This window comes from Lethenteron reissneri, chromosome 20, assembly GCF_015708825.2.
Source record: "Lethenteron reissneri isolate LAM-NWPU_2019-01 chromosome 20, ASM1570882v1, whole genome shotgun sequence".
NCBI lineage: Eukaryota > Metazoa > Chordata > Hyperoartia > Petromyzontiformes > Petromyzontidae > Lethenteron > Lethenteron reissneri.
The window spans coordinates 1,246,874-1,267,114 of NC_083798.1; the positions used below are offsets into that span (position 1 = coordinate 1,246,874).

Genomic DNA, 20,241 nt, shown 5'->3' on the forward strand with positions numbered 1-20,241 from the left:
CGGGGCCAAGCGCGGTCTCACTTATAAGCCAGGCGGTCGAGGTTGGGGCCTTAAGTGTCTCTTAAAAGTTGGTGTATATTGAATGCTGCTGTGAATGTGTGGCGGGATGACATTCCAGACGGAGGGGGCCTGCCACAGAGGATCGACGTCTGGACGTGAGGGGCCTCGTCTGTGGCACAGCGAGGTGTTCTGTCGTGCAAGGGGGTGGGAGCGGTGATCTCACAAAATCAAGTTCGCGAAGCAATGTTGCTAGTGAAAGCATACGTATAAACCCAGACAATATTTCACAATCTCATCACAGTTGAAATCAATATTTGCAGTTCATTCGTAAATATATTGGTAGAATTGCTTCAGCACGATGTTAAGAAACCCTGATTAGTACTACCCACAGTAAACAATGTTCCATAATAATGTTCCACACAAGTATCAATGTCAAACGCCTAAATAGATCATTATGAGACTATAATCACTCATTGCAGTAGCGCATCGCGACAACTTATTTACATTACCACAGATCATAATGTTTAAAAGTAGGTTTTATGTCTTGACTTAAAGCTTTCGTGACTGCAGGAATGCATATTATTTGGGTCTTTCGGTAAAGTCACGTAGATAGGTTCAAAGAAAATTGCAAAAATAAAAAAAACTACGACATCGCGACACAAGCGGTCGTCATCAGACTGGAACGTAGTTTTTTGCATTTTCTTTGAACCTATCGACGTGGCTTTACCGAAAGACCCCAAAATATAGGTTTTATGCTCTAAACTTGCAATTATAGAATGTCTAAACATAATTTTTTGTAACAATGGAAATAAGACAAATTTAGAGACATGGACAGATTTGTTGATTTCCTTCGAGGACAATCGCGAACGGTGGACGTCGTCAGGACGCGCCTCTCGTTCGGGCGGTGCCGACTTCACCGCTGGAAGATGGTGAGGATGAAGAGGAAGATGCTGACGATGTCGATGTAGAGGTTGAGTGCCGCGAAGATGTACTCCTCGGGACTCAGGCTGTAGCGGTGATTCCCTCCCATCATGAGCTGCGTGTCGATCACGAGGTACTGCGCGCACGCAGAAGAGCGTCACTCACCACGGTCGTGCTGCTAGTGAGTAGCAGCACACGAGGGGGTGGGTGGGTGGCCAGCACCACGCCTGGCCGCCTTTGTCTCACGAGTGGTGATGTTTACACATCGCACTGGGTACTCATTTGAGGACAAGGCAAGGCCCAGGACAGCAGCTTCAGGTGATGGCCGTGAACGGGAATCGAATTCTCGTGGCTGGGCTGCCGTGCCATCCACGTCGCATGCACACAGACAGGCTGTACACGTTTGGTACAGAGGGATGCCTCTTAGCGATATCAGGAACATGGCTCGTCTTGTCTTTGGCTTATTAACCACGAGAAGCGCAGACAATGCGAAGTGTTTGTGACCGTGAATATTCTCGTCGAATAGAAAATAGATTCCTTCACCAAAACCGCACGGCGCGTTCGCGTAATGCGATGGAACTCCGCAGTTGCGTAATGAAGAAAAACCAACGTGGGTTGATAATTGTTTGTTTACCCTTCTATCTGGCAACAAAACTGACACCTTTTTTACAAGGAGTCATGTTTGCATTGACCACAATACCTGCGGTCGGAATGCAAAAAAAAACACAACTCTGATAATGTATGCACCGTCCTTGAAATTGATTGGGTTGCACAATTGCGTGGTTTCTTTTGCTTACAACTGTTGGATTTTATGAAAATGTATTCTTAAAAAAAAACCTACTTTGCAAATACTCTCAACTACTGTACTTACGACTGCAAAGATGAGAGCGCCAAGTGTGGCATAAGCGATGTTGGCCCACTGAAAGAAAGCACACGAACCATACGGTAATCACTGCGGGAATGTGGAATAGTTAAAGAATGACAACACCGATATCATACGATGGACGTTGCAGCATTGGATACAATTTTATTCAAATCAGCAGCGCGTGAAGCAGTGTAAGGTGACGACTCACGTCGCTGCGTAGAATGGCGCACATTAATCCAAACGACAGCAGCGCCATGAGAAACACGAACATTATCCCGGACTTCATCGTGAAATCAATCTGCAAATGACAGCCGCAAAACAGTGACAGAGGTTACATCCTGGGCGCAGAAGTCTGTGGCAGGAGATGTCGGTCGTGGGTATCTCTCTTGAGAAGATTGGGGTTCGGTGATTGCACAAAATCGTGTGTAATAACCAGGAATACGTGGATCAACAGTCCACCAGGACCTGATCCGGGTCTCTATCACGTCCATGGAATGTGGACCTCATCGGATAAAGATCTCGATGAGATTACGAGAGAAATCAGTTTGAGAATTTTCACATCCCTGATGATCCTGCAACCACCTTGTTTTAGCAGGTTTAGTTTAGCAGGTTTTTATAGCAGGTTTAATATAGCAGGTTTAATTTAGCAGGTTTTTATAGCAGGTTTAATATAGCAGGTTTTAGTAAAAGGGTTTTACCCTTTCAACTGGTACAAAAACTGACACCTTTATACAAGGCATCATGTTTGCAATAACCACAACACAAGCAGCTGGTTTTATTTTGCACGTTTAATTAAGCTGGTTTAATTTAGCATGTTTTATTTAAGAACAAATCCAAGTGAGGTAATGTATTAATATTTACTTTTACTATAATCTGATGGGGGTAATAGATAATTTCTACGAATATGTTTATCCATGCCTATTCTGCATATGCTTACTATGGAGCTTTAATATGACATTGCTAATGTGGTGGTCACACAGGGGGTGAGTGGTGGTCACACAGACGGGTGAGTGGTGGTCACACAGAGGGGTGAGTGGTGGTCACACAGACGGGTGAGTGGTGGTCACACAGAGGGGTGAGTGGTGGTCACACAGGGGGGGGAGTGGTGATCACACAGGGGGGTGAGTGGTGGTGGTCACACAGGGGGGGGAGTGGTGGTCACAGAGGGGAGTGAGTGGTGGTGGTCACACAGGGGAGTGAGTGGTGGTCACACAGAGGGGTGAGTGGTGGTCACACAGGGGGGTGAGTGGTGGTCACACAGGGGAGTGAGTGGTGGTCACACAGGGGAGGGAGTGGTGGTCACAGAGGGGAGTGAGTGGTGGTCACACAGAGGGGTGAGTGGTGGTCACACAGGGGGGTGAGTGGTGGTCACAGAGGGGAGTGAGTGGTGGTCACACAGAGGGGTGAGTGGTGGTCACACAGGGGGGTGAGTGGTGGTCACACAGGGGAGTGAGTGGTGGTGGTCACACAGGGGGGTGAGTGGTGGTCACACAGGGGAGTGAGTGGTGGTGGTCACACAGGGGGGTGAGTGGTGGTCACACAGGGGAGTGAGTGGTGGTCACACAGGGGAGGGAGTGGTGGCCACACAGAGGGGTGAGTGGTGGTCACACAGGGGAGTGAGTGGTGGTGGTCACACAGGGGGGTGAGTGGTGGTCACACAGGGGGGTGAGTGGTGGTGGTCACACAGGGGAGTGAGTGGTGGTCAGTGTCAGCTCGTGCCTTGGTCTGGAAACTGAAGATGGTGAGGCCCAGGGAGATGAAGGCGGTGATGCCCGCTGCCCACATCACCGAGGCGGCCGAGTAGTAGCTGCCCCAGGGAGAAACACAGAACCCACCGTGGCGGTCCTTCACCGAGCACAGCAACAGAGCGAGATGAGTCGAAGATCGACAATTGCCCCGTTTGGTATCGCCTTGGAGTAACGCGCCTGACTACTGCGTGGAGTCGCTAGGAAGGGGTGCCGCATGCGTTGTGGTGGGGCAGCAGCTGAAGCCCAACCGAGGCAGTAGAAGATGACGCTCAGTAGCAGTTTCATGATCGAAAGCAGCGTGGTGTCTTGGGGACGATATCCCAACATGATATGATGCTGCTGCTGCTGCTCCTTTAGCAAACCTGTCAACCCCCTTCTCAGTGCCTACCTTATTAGTCCCGCTCAGACCCTATTGGTCACCCCGTGCCCTTATAAATCCCCTCACCACAAGGGAGAAACACAAAAAATAGACGAAAACTCTATTTCCCTGCACAAGAATACGGGTAACCCGTATGGGTTGACAGGTTTGCTGAAGTGACAAGGTCAAGCTCGAGACGTCGATGCCCCCACATCTGCTTGCCACGTGGCCCTGGCAGCATCAGCCCCCGGCTGCTCTTCGGTCGGCAGTGCACAACGTGAGCACCAAATGTGGTGAGCGGTAGGCCAAACAGTGCCGGATTAAGCTAGTGCGAGGCCTGTAGTATGTTATTAAGGGGCCATAAATAAAACAAATATATTAAAACACACATTTTTAACTTGCATAGTAAAGTAATTATATGTTTTCATTTGCTATACAGGCAGATACGACAAATCGCTAACCTTAAACACCGAATCGTTCATAAAAGTTGAAGGCGGTATAGTACTGTAGTAATAGAGCAAGGGGCCGTCCATAAATGACGTCACGCGATTTTGGACGATTTTTGACCCCCCCCCCTCAAATATGACGTCACAAAGCTTTACTACACGTGTAGCTACTGCATGTGTAGCTACTACACGTGTTGTAGCTACTGCACGTGTAGCTACTGCACGTGTAGCTACTGCACGTGTAGCTATTACACGTGTAGCTACTACACTGCAGGTGGAGCTCCTTGTACTAGTAGGATAATCCGGCATGGAGACCAGCACGGGTAGAGATCACCGTCGTGAGGACGGCGAGCCTCCTTGAGGAAGCCGCCTCTCTGCAACACCGAGTGGCGACGGAGCAGCGCGTGGATGAGATGGAGGCGTGGGGAGACGACGTTTGTGACTGGGCGAGCGGATATCCAGGGGGGCAGGGGATACCAAGAGGAGAATGAAGAGTCGTGATGGGGGGCCGGGGTTGGCAGGGTGAAGGTGATGCTCGTTGTTTAATCACCCGCTGTGTGGGTGTTGGATAGTTTCTGTGTCATGACCGAAGTCGATGTGCAACCTCACGGCTATTCAATAGAATAAACCAACGTCTCCGCAGGGAATGCTCAGGGGGCGGGGATGCTGGAGTGATTGGCGGTAAAGTTTTGAGGGAGAATTGGCGGGAAAGTGTTGAGGGGGAATTGGTGGAATAGTTTTGAGGGAGATTTGGCGGGAAAGTTTCGAGTGAGAATTTGACGGAAAAGTTTAAAGGGAGAAGTGGTGGGAAAGTATTATGGGATATTTGGCGGGAAAGCTGTGAGTGAGATTTGGCAGGAAAGTTTAGAGGGAGCATTGGCGGGAAAGTTGTGAGGGGGGAATTTGCGGGATAGTTTTGAGGGAGATTTGGCGGGAATATTTTTAGGGAGAATTGGTTGGAAAGTTTTAAGGGGGATTTGGCGGGAAAGTTTAGAGGGAACATTAGCAGGAAAGTTTTGAGGGGGGGAATTGTTGGGATAGTTTTGAGGGAGAATTGTCGGGATAGTTTTGAGGGATAATTGTCGGGAAAGTTGTTAGGGAGAATTGGCTGGAAAGTTTTGAGGGAGAATTGGCAGGAATGGTTTGAGGGAGCATTAGCGGGAACGTTTTGAGGGAGAATTGGCGGAAAAGAACGGCGGTGGAACCCAGAGGCGACGATTTGGGACGGTTCGATTTGAAGGACAGGGGGAGGTTGGCTGAGGGAAGTGGGGCGAGGGGACATTCTAGAGAGGGGGGCTGAGGGGTATAGAAGGGGGAGAGTATGAGGAGTGGAGAGAAAGATACAAGCTGGAAGACGGTCACCAAGCCAAGGGTCCCGTATTGTGTAATCCATAGAAGTGTTCCTTATGGTGTAACTAATTCAAAGTGTCTCTTCTTATATTCTTGTCCGGCTGTCGGTTTGATTTTCCTCTTACGACCTCGGCCTCAAAACCGCGAATCTGTGAGGCTCTTCAGATCCCAAAATTAACGCCGCCGGCGTCTCCACAGCCACGCGGATCTGACGAGGCGCTCCTTCTCTTCACATTGAACATGCGATTATGTGTTTGAGTAATGGTTATAGAATTATCATAATCAAATTATTTGGTTGTACCGCGTTGGCAGTGGTGCACAAGCACAAATAACAAAAAGCACTGAACACGTTCGTCAATAACACTGTGGCCTTAGAAGGAAAGTGATTAATTGGTGACGTTTCAGGCAATGGCGCTTCTTCATAGCACGTCGAGAGACGGTGGACAGCAGTTGGAGACTGCACCCGTTCACACCATGCGCCTGGTGGGAATTGTATTGAAAAAGTTTCCAGATGACCAGTGTTTTAAATTGGCATATGAATAGTTACCTAATAGGAGCTCGTGAGTAACAGACACAGACCCTTCAATATTCCAAGAGGATGGCATGAACTAATGTATATACAAATGATGAGATGTTGCTGGAACATTGCATTCTGGGATTTTCTTTACTGAGGTGAATGCGTAATCCACTTGGTGATGCAAGAATCCAAACGACGACTGATTCCAGTCAAGGAGGGTAGGAACGGACACTTACCAAGACACAGATCCCAGCAATACCCCTTCCAGCAGGGTCTGCGGATACACGGAATGTGGAGTTGGTCGAAAGACGTTTGAAATGTCCACAAGTGGCAATCACATCGCGGTTGACAGAGCCGCCCGTGGGTTTCCTCCAGACAACCAAATATTGGGGCCCCACCTGACCGATTACCGCACCCCCTGAGCTTATAATCTAGTCACTACTAATGTAGTTACTACGCCACTGATAATGTAGTCACTACACCACTGATAATGTAGTTACTACGCCACTGATAATGTAGTCACTACGCCACTGATAATGTAGTTACTACGCCACTGATAATGTAGTCACTACACCACTGATAATGTAGTTACTACGCCACTGATAATGTCGTTACTACACCACTGATAATGTCGTTACTACACCACTGATAATGTCGTTACTACACCACTGATAATGTAGTTACTACACCACTGATAATGTCGTTACTACACCACTGATTATGTAGTTACTACGCCACTGATAATGTCGTTACTACACCACTGATAATGTAGTTACTACACCACTGATAATGTCGTTACTACACCACTGATAATGTCGTTACTACGCCACTGATAATGTAGTCACTACACCACTGATAATGTAGTTACTACACCACTGATAATGTCGTTACTACACCACTGATAATGTAGTTACTACACCACTGATAATGTCGTTACTACACCACTGATTATGTAGTCACTACACCACTGATAATGTAGTCACTACGCCACTGATAATGTAGTTACTACGCCACTGATAATGTAGTCACTGCGCCACTGATAATGTAGTTACTACACCACTGATAATGTAGTTACTACACCACTGATAATGTAGTTACTATGCCACTGATAATGTCGTTACTACACCACTGATTATGTAGTTACTACACCACTGATTATGTAGTTACTACACCACTGATAATGTAGTTACTACGCCACTGATAATGTAGTTACTATGCCACTGATAATGTCGTTACTACACTACTGATTATGTAGTCACTACACCACTGATAATGTAGTCACTACGCCACTGATAATGTAGTTACTACGCCACTGATAATGTAGTTACTACGCCACTGATAATGTAGTCACTACACCACTGATAATGTAGTTACTACACCACTGATAATGTAGTTACTACACCACTGATAATGTAGTTACTACGCCACTGATAATGTAGTCACTACACCACTGATAATGTAGTCACTACACCACTGATAATGTAGTTACTACACCACTGATTATGTAGTTACTACACCACTGATTATGTAGTTACTACACCACTGATAATGTAGTTACTACACCACTGATAATGTAGTCACTACACCACTGATAATGTAGTTACTACGCCACTGATAATGTAGTCACTACACCACTGATAATGTAGTCACTACACCACTGATAATGTAGTTACTACACCACTGATTATGTAGTTACTACACCACTGATTATGTAGTTACTACACCACTGATAATGTAGTCACTGCGCCACTGATAATGTAGTTACTACACCACTGATAATGTCGTTACTACACCACTGATAATGTAGTTACTATGCCACTGATAATGTCGTTACTACACCACTGATTATGTAGTCACTACACCACTGATAATGTAGTCACTACGCCACTGATAATGTAGTTACTACGCCACTGATAATGTAGTCACTACGCCACTGATAATGTAGTTACTACACCACTGATAATGTAGTTACTACACCACTGATAATGTAGATACTATGCCACTGATAATGTCGTTACTACACCACTGATTATGTAGTTACTACGCCACTGATAATGTCGTTACTACACCACTGATTATGTAGTCACTACACCACTGATAATGTAGTCACTACGCCACTGATAATGTAGTTACTATGCCACTGATAATGTCGTTACTACACCACTGATTATGTAGTCACTACACCACTGATAATGTAGTCACTACGCCACTGATAATGTAGTTACTACGCCACTGATAATGTAGTCACTACGCCACTGATAATGTAGTTACTACGCCACTGATAATGTCGTTACTACGCCACTGATAATGTAGTTACTACGCCACTGATAATGTAGTTACTACGCCACTGATAATGTAGTTACTACACCACTGATAATGTAGTTACTACACCACTGATAATGTCGTTACTACGCCACTGATAATGTAGTTACTACACCACTGATAATGTAGTTACTACACCACTGATAATGTAGTCACTACACCACTGATAATGTAGTTACTACACCACTGATAATGTAGTTACTACGCCACTGATAATGTAGTTACTACACCACTGATAATGTAGTCACTACACCACTGATAATGTAGTTACTACGCCACTGATAATGTAGTTACTACGCCACTGATTATGTAGTTACTACACTACTGATAATGTAGTCACTACGCCACTGATAATGTAGTTACTACACCACTGATAATGTAGCTACTACGCCACTGATAATGTAGTTACTACACCATTGATAATGTAGTTACTACGCCACTGATAATGTCGTTACTACACCACTGATAATGTAGTTACTACACTACTGATAATGTAGTCACTACGCCACTGATAATGTAGTCACTACGCCACTGATAATGTAGTTACTACACCACTGATAATGTAGTTACTACACTACTGATAATGTAGTCACTACGCCACTGATAATGTAGTCACTACGCCACTGATAATGCCGTTACTACGCCACTGATAATGTAGTTACTACGCCACTGATAATGTAGCTACTACGCCACTGATAATGTAGTTACTACACCATTGATAATGTAGTTACTACGCCACTGATAATGTCGTTACTACACCACTGATAATGTAGTTACTACACTACTGATAATGTAGTCACTACGCCACTGATAATGTAGTCACTACGCCACTGATAATGTAGTCACTACGCCACTGATAATGTAGTCACTACGCCACTGATAATGTAGTCACTACGCCACTGATAATGTAGTTACTACACCACTGATAATGTAGTTACTACACTACTGATAATGTAGTCACTACGCCACTGATAATGTAGTCACTACGCCACTGATAATGCCGTTACTACGCCACTGATAATGTAGTTACTACGCCACTGATAATGTAGTTACTACGCCACTGATAATGTTGTTACTATGTCACTGCCCTGCAGGCTTCCTGCTTCTCAAGACTCCGTTCTCTATGGCTGCGTTTTGCAGGATGGGGTCACGCTGCTGCTGCTGCTGTGTAATCCCAACCGAGTAATTGGTCATTTGACGCTCATGGCGGTGCCTCGGGGTATCAAACAATACAAAATGGCCGAGGCAATTCAATGTTTTTTCTGGGACACTATTTTTTCCAGGGGTGTGTTTAACTCCGTGACTGGGTACCAATCAATCCGATATCAGTGCCACTCCGCGATGTCGAAACGCAGCGAGGACTATTGCGATGAAACCCTGAACGCTCGCGGTACGCACCGAAGTGGTGCATCATAGTGTACAGCTCGTCGAGATGAGTCGATTGCCGCATCGCCGACCATCAACAGGCTAAAAATGACTGCATGTGGTACTTTGGTACCCCGGGGTACCGCCATGAGGTTCATTTGATGCGTAACCTCCTGCACCGCCTCCCCAATCCCAGCCACCTCCAGTCACGCGAGCCCACGACGGTGACTTCGCTCTCTACAGGCTACCGGCCAATGTGCACGAGCACTGCCCAATTGGTCACGGGGCAGTTATCTATCCTCTGCTGGATAAGGGCCGCACCGTGTGGATCGTCGTGGTTATTTAATTTTACTTTAACAAGTCGGTCAGTGCGGGTTGTTCAAGGTGGGTTTTGTTTGTTCATAATTTATTTTTGTGTGAGGCCAACGCCATGATCTGGCCAAATGTGTGTCAGGAAGAACCCTTCACCACCCGACGTGGCCACACAAGTAAATTTGTCACGTGGCGCATGAGCGTCTGATGTACCAATTGTCGTTGTGACCCGAAGAACAATTCTCACAACCGAGTTTAGCAACTAGACCTGACGTTTCGTTTGAAACTGCGTCAAGCATCTTCAAGTCATGTTGCAGGAAGTGAAAACGACAATTCATGGGGTTCGACCCACGGGACAAGTTTTGGACCGGGTTATAGGACCCATCGTAAATGTCTTACGAAGAGCAGCAGGAAGATGAAGTTACAGGGAGCTTTACGGCGAATCCCGCTGCAGCAGGACAAGCACACGAGCAGGATGAACGTAGCCGGTCTGGGGAAACAGTCACACCAGAAGAGACCCTATTAATATCAATGCAATAACAATAATAACAACGTGTTGAATTCATATATAAGCATCATTAAAGTAAATTACATCTCAAATCTCTGGAGAATTGTAATGCGCACAGTTCTGACACGGACGCACAGGAACCCACACTCGAGTGTGAAGGCGGCCAGAACAGGTGGCAACAATTTCCCAACCTCTGCGACGATATGTTGGGGTGTTTGGGCAACTGGGTGAGTGAGTCTTTATACCGCAGTAGCCGGAGAGAAACCCTTGCTGGGCTGGAGGTGGGGTGGCTGTAACTCCGAATCCCCGTACAGATGGAAATTAATCCGCTTGCTGTACTGCCGTAGCCTGGCAGGCCATGGGTAGGAAGTTTCATGCATCTTTGTGATTCACCAACCCTCCTCCATTAAACCGAGATAACTACCGCTTTTGCGACAAAATCCACACTTTGTGTTGCATAATAATGTTGTGAAGTTTAATTGGGGAATTACTTAACAATAATGCATCTACGGACATAACAAGCCATTAATTCATAAATATATATTAAAATGTTCGTGTAGAAATTATTGTAAAGGTTTACGGTTTATAGAAATGCTACGCAATATGAAACTTACATTGAAGCATAAACGAGCCACGGAACGTCACTGGACCAGTTCCTGAGCGTTTCCCTGGAAATTGTCAAGGGGAAAGTGAAGAAAGAAAGCATCTGATGAACAAGAGATCAGTGTCCTTCTGAAGTCTCTAGAAAAGTCTGTTTCGCGGCACTATTGGGTGATTGTAATCAAATGAAAACGAGAATACTGCGGAACACAATATAGTGTGTTGCATGTGAATGTCATCACTTGAGCATACACTTTAACAGAATGTGCAAACATTTACAAAGTTAAAGGTTTATATATGAAATACAGATTCCTTACCAATAAATAAACGCGCAGATGATACCAATTGTGACAATCAGTTGTGCCATAAGGATGGCGTAAACCTTCCTGATGAATGCTGCCACAGAGACGAAACACACACACATCACAGGCTCTATACGTTTGTAAACAATGCAGATATAGACACATCACACGACTCACAAAGCGGCAACGGTTCGTATCGTAGACAACTTCCCGCGCACGTGATTCCTCTCCCCCAACTCTCCGCATCTCCGATTAGCACGGTTGGCTCCGTACGGTGCGAAAGAAGTTCAACACAGAAGCAAGCAGACGCCACTGCGGCGACGGTGCCATGAGCAGAGCACTGCTGCCACCCCTTCGTGCCGGAGAACGGCACACGGAAGAGGCTGTCACAGAGCTACATCTCGCAAGTGCCCTCTGGTGAACACAGCACTGGGTGGCGCGTTCCCACCCGCCCTGCTACACGACTGTCAAAACACAAAACAAAATATTCTCAGAGTTGGAATGTAGCCCAATTAAATGCACAACCAAAAAACGTAATTGGATGAATTATTTTTTGCGTGCGCCGTCATTGGTGACCGGTTTAATCACAGGCGTCTGAAACGTGGAATCGAACCCAGCCTCTCAGTGGTGGTGGCTCAGCTCACCAGCTAAGTTTCACATTCCAAGTTTGTCCATATCACCACGCACGTGAAATTCGTGCCTGCAGCGTGCGTGCATGCTACATATACACAGACGTCACAGGGACGCTGCAACCGCTGAAATCGCAGTACGAACCACTTAAAATTGCAATAATTTGCTCTGTCAAAATAGATGAGCGTATATTTTAAATGTTCAAGGCTTACCGTGGCGGATAGACTTCTCCGAGAAATGCATCGCCGTCTCGTTCCCTGCGCTCCCCGACTCACTCACGCGGTCATCCACCACCGACAAATTCTCGTAATTCTGCACGGGGGGTGGTGGTGGTGAGTCGTTGGAGCCGAGTCCACTCGCAGAGCGCTCGTACGGAGGGGGGTAGGCGATTGCGCTTGTCATGGGGTATGGCTGTTGGTTGAAGTTGTATTGAGGATAGTCAGGCTCGACATTTGCATTTGGGTTGTATTGGGCATAGCCAGAGGAGGCATTTGCATTGCGGTTGTGTTCGGGATAGCCAGAGTAGGCATTTGCATTGCGGTTGTTTTCGGGATAGCCAGAGTAGGCATTTGCATTGCGGTTGTTTTCGGGATAGCCAGAGTAGGCACTTGCATTGGAGTTGTGTTCGGGATAGCCAGAGTAGGCATTTGAATTGGAGTTGTATTCGGGATAGCCAGAGTAGGCACTTGAATTGGAATTGTGTTCGGGATAGCCAGAGTAGGCACTTGAATTGGGGTTGTATTGGGGATATCCAGAGTAGGCATTTGCATTGCGGTTGTGTTCGGGATATCCAGAGTAGGCATTTGAATTGTGGTTGTTGTGCTGGACACTTTGGTGGTATTCCATTGAAGAACCTCCGGTGGCTATGACTCTATTCATCTTGCGTGCCTACAGAACAAGTCACGCACAACACAACACCAGACTCAGCTGTCGGTTGATAAAGAGAATGTGAAATGTAGCCGCACACAGCTCTCTGCAAACAATTATTATATATTTATTGTTTCCGTAAAAGAAAGTTCGATATTCAGTTGTATTTGTCTTGAATGGTATTCATATTCTTTGGTTTTTTCGTTAAAGTCACGTAGGTAAAAAATAAAATAAATGAAAACAACTAAATTAAATCACGACGTTTCGGGCGCAACACAAGCGTCCTTCTTCAGGTGGGGACAACGTAGCGAAAGCACAACCGCTTAAGTGTGTCTAAGAGATGGCTGTGACGAGAAATTATAGAGTCGCGGGGGATGGAGGGAGGGGAGGGGCCATGGTGAGTGTGTGGGCGGGCTGTAGACTGGGAGGCAACGTTGTGAAGCAACGGACGCTGGGAGGCAACGCATGGAGTTCAAACTGAAGCTTTGTGATGCAGGGGGCGGAAGTAGATAAGAAAGCTAAGATTAAGCAGCTTCTTGTTATGTTGCCGGGGGGGGGGGGGGGGGGTAAATTAGAAATGCGCAAGATGAAAAACGACGTGTGGTAATGGTGATGGTAGTGTGTGAAGCTGGGGGTAACAGACTGGGAATATGGATTTGATTATGAAAATAAATCTAAACTGGCTGTCTAGCAGTAAACTGCACGGCAGCTAAAGTTTAACTTGGTTAATTACATCCTTCCAATGATTGCTCAATTTGAATCCATCATCTCGGTTGAAGTTATGTCTAGAAAAATACCATTCAATTCAAATCTAGAATTGAATGGTATTTTTGAAGATAAAATATTTTTTTTAAATCACATGTTTAAAGAACATACTGTCAATAATTATTTCATGAAGTCCACAAGAAATATGCCACTTGACATTCTACTGTGCTTTCCTGAAATCACATAGAGATTCATGAAGTAAATACACACGTTTATAAATACTAACTACTTACAAACTTTAAGAGCGACTGAAATTGCATGAAGTACCACAAACAGACGTGAGCAGGGAAGTGGTGCATGTAGCCAGGCTTTCGCTAACCTTATTCCCATCAACACGGGAAGATATTTTCAGAAAATTATATTGAGAAACATTCACCATCTCAGATTTTCTGAAGATATATATTCGTCGTTACAATCATCATGGGTAAAGAAAAACAGGTGATGCTTGAATAAGCTCGTCACACTAGAGAAATATGAGCAAAACAAAAAACATTTTAAAACGAGCTCCCTATATGTGTTGAGACTGGAAAACACATCGGGCGTGCCACAACGAGGGCAGTTGTTGCAGGTGGACTGAGATCAAGACGATGAAATAGAGGAAGTTGGGAGCGGCTTTCAGTCCTTTTGTAAAAACACTCAATAATGTTGATGATGATGATGAAAACCAACGTGACAACGTTCCTAAACATGAAAGTGGTGCTCAGCGTGAGCGTTCCCTGCTGCTCAGTGTGTCACGTGGATAACAAAACACGGACAACGACAAAGAAAATGTAACAAACTAAAAAACAACATTACTCTACATCAAGACATCGGCCATGCGGAGCAGGAGAAGATGACTCAAAAGCAGAACATGTTGGAAAGTGAGAAGAGACGTTGGAAATTGGTGGGAAACGAAAACTATGAAGAGGTGGATCGGAGTGGCCGCGCAGAGGAGAGCCCCCGCGAGGTCTCTGGGCGCTGGGCGACGGCGGTGGCGCCTCGCGCCACAGCGGCAGCCGCCGGCGGGGAGCTGCACACGCAGAGGACGACCACCACGTGGGACGAGATGGATTGTTGCATAGAGAGACCCTGGATGATGAATAGTTTATTTGATTATACAACAGCTTTTTAAAAATATCATATTGGATTATAGACCTTCGATGTTAGGAAGCCACTGGAGCTATGCACTTTTAAATCTAGATTGAAAACTAATTTATTAACAACAGTTTTTGTTATCCTTCTCCCGCACCTCCGATTAGCACGGTTGGCTACGTACGGTGCGAAAGAAGTTCAACCCGCGTACATATGTTACTCCCAACCAATAGCATTTGTTGGACAAGCGTTATCGATTAACATACAAGAACAAGAACGCGTGACCCATAGCGACGTAACAAAGTCTGGATAACATCCAACAATCTACCATCAATGTGACATTCAAGTTACTACTCTTCATCATCATTATTATTATCATTATTACGATTCGAATGCCGTTGCATGAGACACAAACCTGCTGCTGCTGCTGCGAGAGAGCGCGCCGGGACGGATTGGTACAGCTCCACGCGCAGTTGAACTTTACCTGCTGCCAATGAACGCAGCTCGACTTTACCACCAGCCAATGGACGCGTTCCACTTCGTGGTGTTTACTCGGCAGGCAGGGGCGACCTCAGCTCCGGCGCGTGCAGCTCACCAACGACGACGAGCCCCCCCATATACAGAATCACAACTCACAAGTTTATTTCCCTTTGGGTGAAGCCCCATTGAGATCGGAAGCTCTTTTGTAAAAGGGCTATTCCGCCCGGCAGACAACATCAAAGAATTCCACAATTACAGATTTAAAAACACAAACTTGAAAAAAAAGAATGTATCTTATAAAATTGCATTCACATTTTAAACGTTGGCGATTTTAAGAAATTAAGTTTAAATGAGCGCAGAGATGTCAAGAGGCGAAACTGGGTGGTGGTTCCAAAAAGGTTGTGGCAGCAGCTCGGTTAAATGCGTTGTGAGCCAAATTGCGTGAGAAATCTGGGGAACTGTTCATAGACAATGAGATGCGCGTCGCTGATTTCTGGGGGGATTGTCCAACGGTAACAACAACAACAAGAGGTCAGACAAATAAAAGCAGAGCAACTGACAATATCATTGGGATGGAGAATAGCCCTGCAATCAAAATGTCTTCTCACCTCCAAGGACACTTGGCCAGCCATGGCATAAACGACACGGTGATGCCTCCTTCACGCAGCACCTCTGTACATATTGTGTGAGTGTACAGATTGTGTGAGTGTACAGATTGTGTGAGTGTAAGTTCAACCGAAGAAACAACCCGATAGGATACATCACAGTCGTCAAATAACGGAATGACTGTAGATTCGATGATGTATCTACAGGGATTGCAATTGTAAGACGACGCCTGTTTCTGTACAAGATGCCAGGCTCACGCTTGGCTGTGGCCCGGTGAGCCATGGCTCAAAGCCACGCGCTGAGGAGCCCGAGTCGCCTCTCAACGTGGCCTCCTTCGTCGTCTTTGGAAGCAGCTGAGTGGCCCAGCTTCGGCTGAGCCGCGTGAGCCGCATCTGTCGGTCTGCTCGACAGTGGCGATGATCGGAAACAAAACGCCGCAGCATATTTCGAAAGTAAAATGTGCCACCTTTTAAAAAAAATCTCTCTACATTTTTAGTCTTACAAGGAATACATTCCGCGTTGCATCGGGGTGTTTGCGTCTATAAAAATGTAACAACGCCACTGACATCGGTATTAATTTAACTCGGTCAAATGAAAACGTGGCGTCAAACACCGTTAACGTTCCACACTCGCTGCGAGCTTGGCTCCATTGATTTCATTTAGCGATCCTCTACTCCGGGATTGTATTCGCAGCACGTGTTGTCCCTCATCCCGGTTTAGCTCCTCCGATTAGCACGGTGGGATACGTACGGTGCGAAATAAGTTCAACAGACACACATTAGATACAATGTCCGTCATTGTTAGTCGCGTACTGTTGCATACAAGATGAGGATAATGAGGGGTCGGAGAGCAGGCGGTCACTGAGGGCCTTTGTGGACTCAAAGAAGAGAGCATGCGAATGTTTGACGGTGTCTCAGTTTACTAGCGACATGCGTGCTGATCGTGTCCACGTTGATTCGGTGGTATCGACATGGTGCTGGCACAGTTATCACACAGACCAGATGGAGCGTGCCATCGCCACGGTCCATAGCGATACGTAAGGATACGTCACACGTCCCTTGTACGTGGACTAAATATCTAGCAGTGGAGAGGCCCCTGGTACGTTGACCTGAACGAATTTGACTACATCAAGATGCCAGGACGGACGTTGTCCATGTGCTGAGTTTATTACCCGACAGCGAAGACACCGCGGTGGACTTGGATCAGAGGCGGAGGAGATAACGGCAATAAAACAACAACAACCTCATCACTCCCCGTCCTGCCCTTTTAAGGGCGTGCAATGCCAACTAGGGCCAGCATTGCCACATTTAGCGTCACGGTGCAGAGTTTATATAATTTATGACTTAACCCTGCCGTTTGTGTACATTTATGTGTATGAGACATGCACAACTACTTTATTGTACCACACAGGAAACTGTGGTGTATGAAAACATTGTATCGTAGCCAATAATATTGACAATTGGGGTCAGGGTGGCGCAGTGCTGACACTCGCACTGCGTCTGTGTGTAGTGTGTATGTGTCTGTGTGTAGTGTGTATGTGTCTGTGTGTATGTAGTGTATGTGTCTGTGTGTAGTGTGTATGTGTCTGTGTGTAGTGTGTGTAGTGTGTATGTGTCTGTGTGTAGTGTGTATGTGTCTGTGTGTAGTGTATGTGTCTGTGTGTAGTGTGTATGTGTCTGTGTGTAGTGTGTATGTGTATGTGTGTAGTGTGTATGTGTCTGTGTGTAGTGTGTATGTGTATGTGTGTATGTAGTGTAGTGTGTATGTGTCTGTGTGTAGTGTAGTGGGTATGTGTCTGTGTGTATGTAGTGTAGTGTGTATGTGTCTGTGTGTATGTGTCTTTGTGTAGTGTGTGTGTAGTGTGTAGTGTGTCTGTGTGTAGTGTGTATGTGTCTTTGTGTAGTGTGTGTGTAGTGTGTATTTGTCAGTGTGTATGTGTGTAGTGTGTCTGTGTGTAGTGTGTATGTGTCTGTGTGTATGTAGTGTAGTGTGTATGTGTCTGTGTGTAGTGTGTATGTGTCTTTGTGTAGTGTGTGTGTAGTGTGTATGTGTCTGTGTGTAGTGTGTATGTGTCTTTGTGTAGTGTGTGTAGTGTGTATGTGTCTGTGTGTAGTGTGTATGTGTCTGTGTGTAGTGTGTATGTGTCTGTGTGTAGTGTGTATGTCTGTGTGTAGTGTGTGTGTAGTGTGTATGTGTCTGTGTGTAGTGTGTATGTGTCTGTGTGTAGTGTGTATGTGTCTTTGTGTAGTGTGTGTGTAGTGTGTATGTGTCTGTGTGTAGTGTGTATGTGTCTGTGTGTAGTGTGTATGTCTCCCCTATCCTGCATGGGTCTCCTTCGAGTTCACACACACAATGTAACTTGTCTAGTGAGTCCAACTGAGTCACAGACGTTGTCTTGGGAGCAACACTATTTATTACACCAACTCAACACAACTCAACACAACACAACCTACACTTGGATGTTGAATGCTCATCTAGCCACGCTACGGCAGAACTAGACACGGTTCGCTATCCCGGCCTGGACCACAATCTGGGTCCCGGGCCGCGTGGCTCGAGGCTTCTTGAACCCGACGTGGATCTTCATCACCAGCAACACGAAGAACCCCTCACCCCTCACGGGGCCCCCGTTATATCGGCCTGGGCTGGGGCTGGCTCCGCCCCTCGCCCCGCCCACCTTCTCGATCTCTCGAACTCTTTCCCGAAGGCTCCCGAGAGCTCTTCTATACCACGTGACCGCCCAGCGGCCCCCGTCCACCGATGGCCCCCCTCCAATATCATCCGGTCACGTGTCGGCAGGTCAACCAGCGTATCGTGCCCCAACGTAACCCTGGCTGGCTGACGCTCCCTCACCAGTAGCTCGCACCGCACACTGCACGCGGTGCCTCCGCGCTGACCAGCGCTCACCCAAGCCCCGCTAGGGCTGGTGGTACTATGCCCAGTAAGCGGGCTGCACATAATGCCAACGCTTGTATTGGCCAAACATCCCGACGCTGAAAAATGACCCACAACTTCCTTACACACACAGCAACAGCATCGCCCCGACTCGGAAAACCCGACAGGACCCTCCTGGAGAACAGCTTTGAGACTCAGAGAGGCTTCGTGGGTAAACGAGCATAATCTGTCCGATACCCTCCTCTCTGTTCACAACAACACGATAGTCGTGTCAAGTACAAGAGAGGTAAACAAATCACCCAAACACACTCAAATTAAACTAAACCATCCCCATCCTACCAGGCAAAGCCCACTGAGGTATTAACTCATTTTTCAGAAGCGCTCTGGGCACAAATGATGGCTCAACAAAGTGGCCCATCATTAGGACACCGACAAACAACAGCAGCAGCAGCAGTCAAGGGGTCACACCCTTACTCACGAGTAGACAAACACGCACTAACGAGCAATCGCTCAAACTCAAAAACACGGACACTCGCATCAATCACACAGCTGCCTGGCACTCACCTACAACACTCTGGAATTAACAACACGTGCCATCATCTCTGGTGTTCACTCTTCGGTACGATCCTGCTCACCAGAATCTCGCAAAACACTAAGTATCAGTCACACACACACGATCACTCACACACACGATCACTCACACACACTATCACCCACACACACGATCACTCACACACACTATCACTCACATACACTATCACTCACACACACGATCACTCACTCACACACACGATCACTCACTCACACACACGATCACTCACGCACACGCACACACTATCACCCACACACACTATCATTCACATAAAGTATCACCCACACACACTATCACCCACACGCACTATCACCCACATACACTATCACTCACATACACTATCACACACACTATCACTCACACACACTATCACTCATACACATTCCCACACTAAGGATGACTCACGCCAAGTACAGGACATGTGTGTTTAACTTCTTTCGGGCCGTGCGTAGCCAATCGGAGGTGCAGCAGTCAATGCCTTCGATGAAGTGGAAGAGAAGTCCAGTCAAAGTAAGGGCAGATCGGAGTTGTGGGAATGGCAGAGTTGAGATAAGCCTGGAGAGGAAGACGGCGCGGCTGGTTAGGGAGAGTTCTTTGTGGACAGAGTGACGAGTCGTAGACAAGTTCCCCATTGATAATTTGATAATTGTTTTTTTTACCCTTTTATCTGGCAACAAAACTGACACCTTTTTTTACAAGGAGTCATGTTTGCATTGACCACAAT

General features: G+C 46.5%; 1 protein-coding gene across 3 annotated transcripts; it reads right to left on the bottom strand.

The window, feature by feature from the left end:
• Positions 1 to 301: 301 nt before the first annotated feature.
• On the bottom strand, positions 302 to 15,534 carry LOC133344562 (protein lifeguard 2-like). Of its 3 annotated transcripts, none has more exons than XM_061554553.1 (11): positions 15,363 to 15,534; positions 14,677 to 14,885; positions 12,457 to 13,132; positions 11,630 to 11,708; positions 11,327 to 11,380; positions 10,604 to 10,694; positions 6,442 to 6,479; positions 3,506 to 3,593; positions 1,995 to 2,084; positions 1,793 to 1,840; positions 302 to 1,057 (listed from the first exon to the last, which is right to left on the bottom strand). In XM_061554553.1, the coding sequence occupies exons 3-11, from the start codon at positions 13,121 to 13,123 to the stop codon at positions 914 to 916; spliced, it is 1,299 nt and encodes a 432-aa protein (XP_061410537.1). In that variant the 5' UTR covers positions 13,124 to 13,132; positions 14,677 to 14,885; positions 15,363 to 15,534; the 3' UTR covers positions 302 to 913. The 3 variants fall into 3 exon arrangements, with proteins under 3 accessions (XP_061410537.1, XP_061410538.1, XP_061410536.1); XM_061554554.1 differs by having other exon boundaries at positions 14,672 to 14,885; XM_061554552.1 differs by lacking the exon at positions 14,677 to 14,885.
• Positions 15,535 to 20,241: the final 4,707 nt, after the last annotated feature.

What these genes read in the sequence shown, in the direction of transcription:
- LOC133344562 (XM_061554552.1), bottom strand. Translation starts at nt 13,123, where the DNA reads ATGAATAGAGTCATAGCCACCGGAGGTTCTTCAATGGAATACCACCAA. An exon ending in GGAGAAGTCTATCCGCCACG is followed by an intron (nt 11,709 to 12,456) that starts GTAAGCCTTGAA and finishes TCTCTGTGGCAG; the next exon opens with CATTCATCAGGAAGGTTTAC. An exon ending in TGGCTCGTTTATGCTTCAAT is followed by an intron (nt 10,695 to 11,326) that starts GTAAGTTTCATA and finishes CTGTTTCCCCAG; the next exon opens with ACCGGCTACGTTCATCCTGC.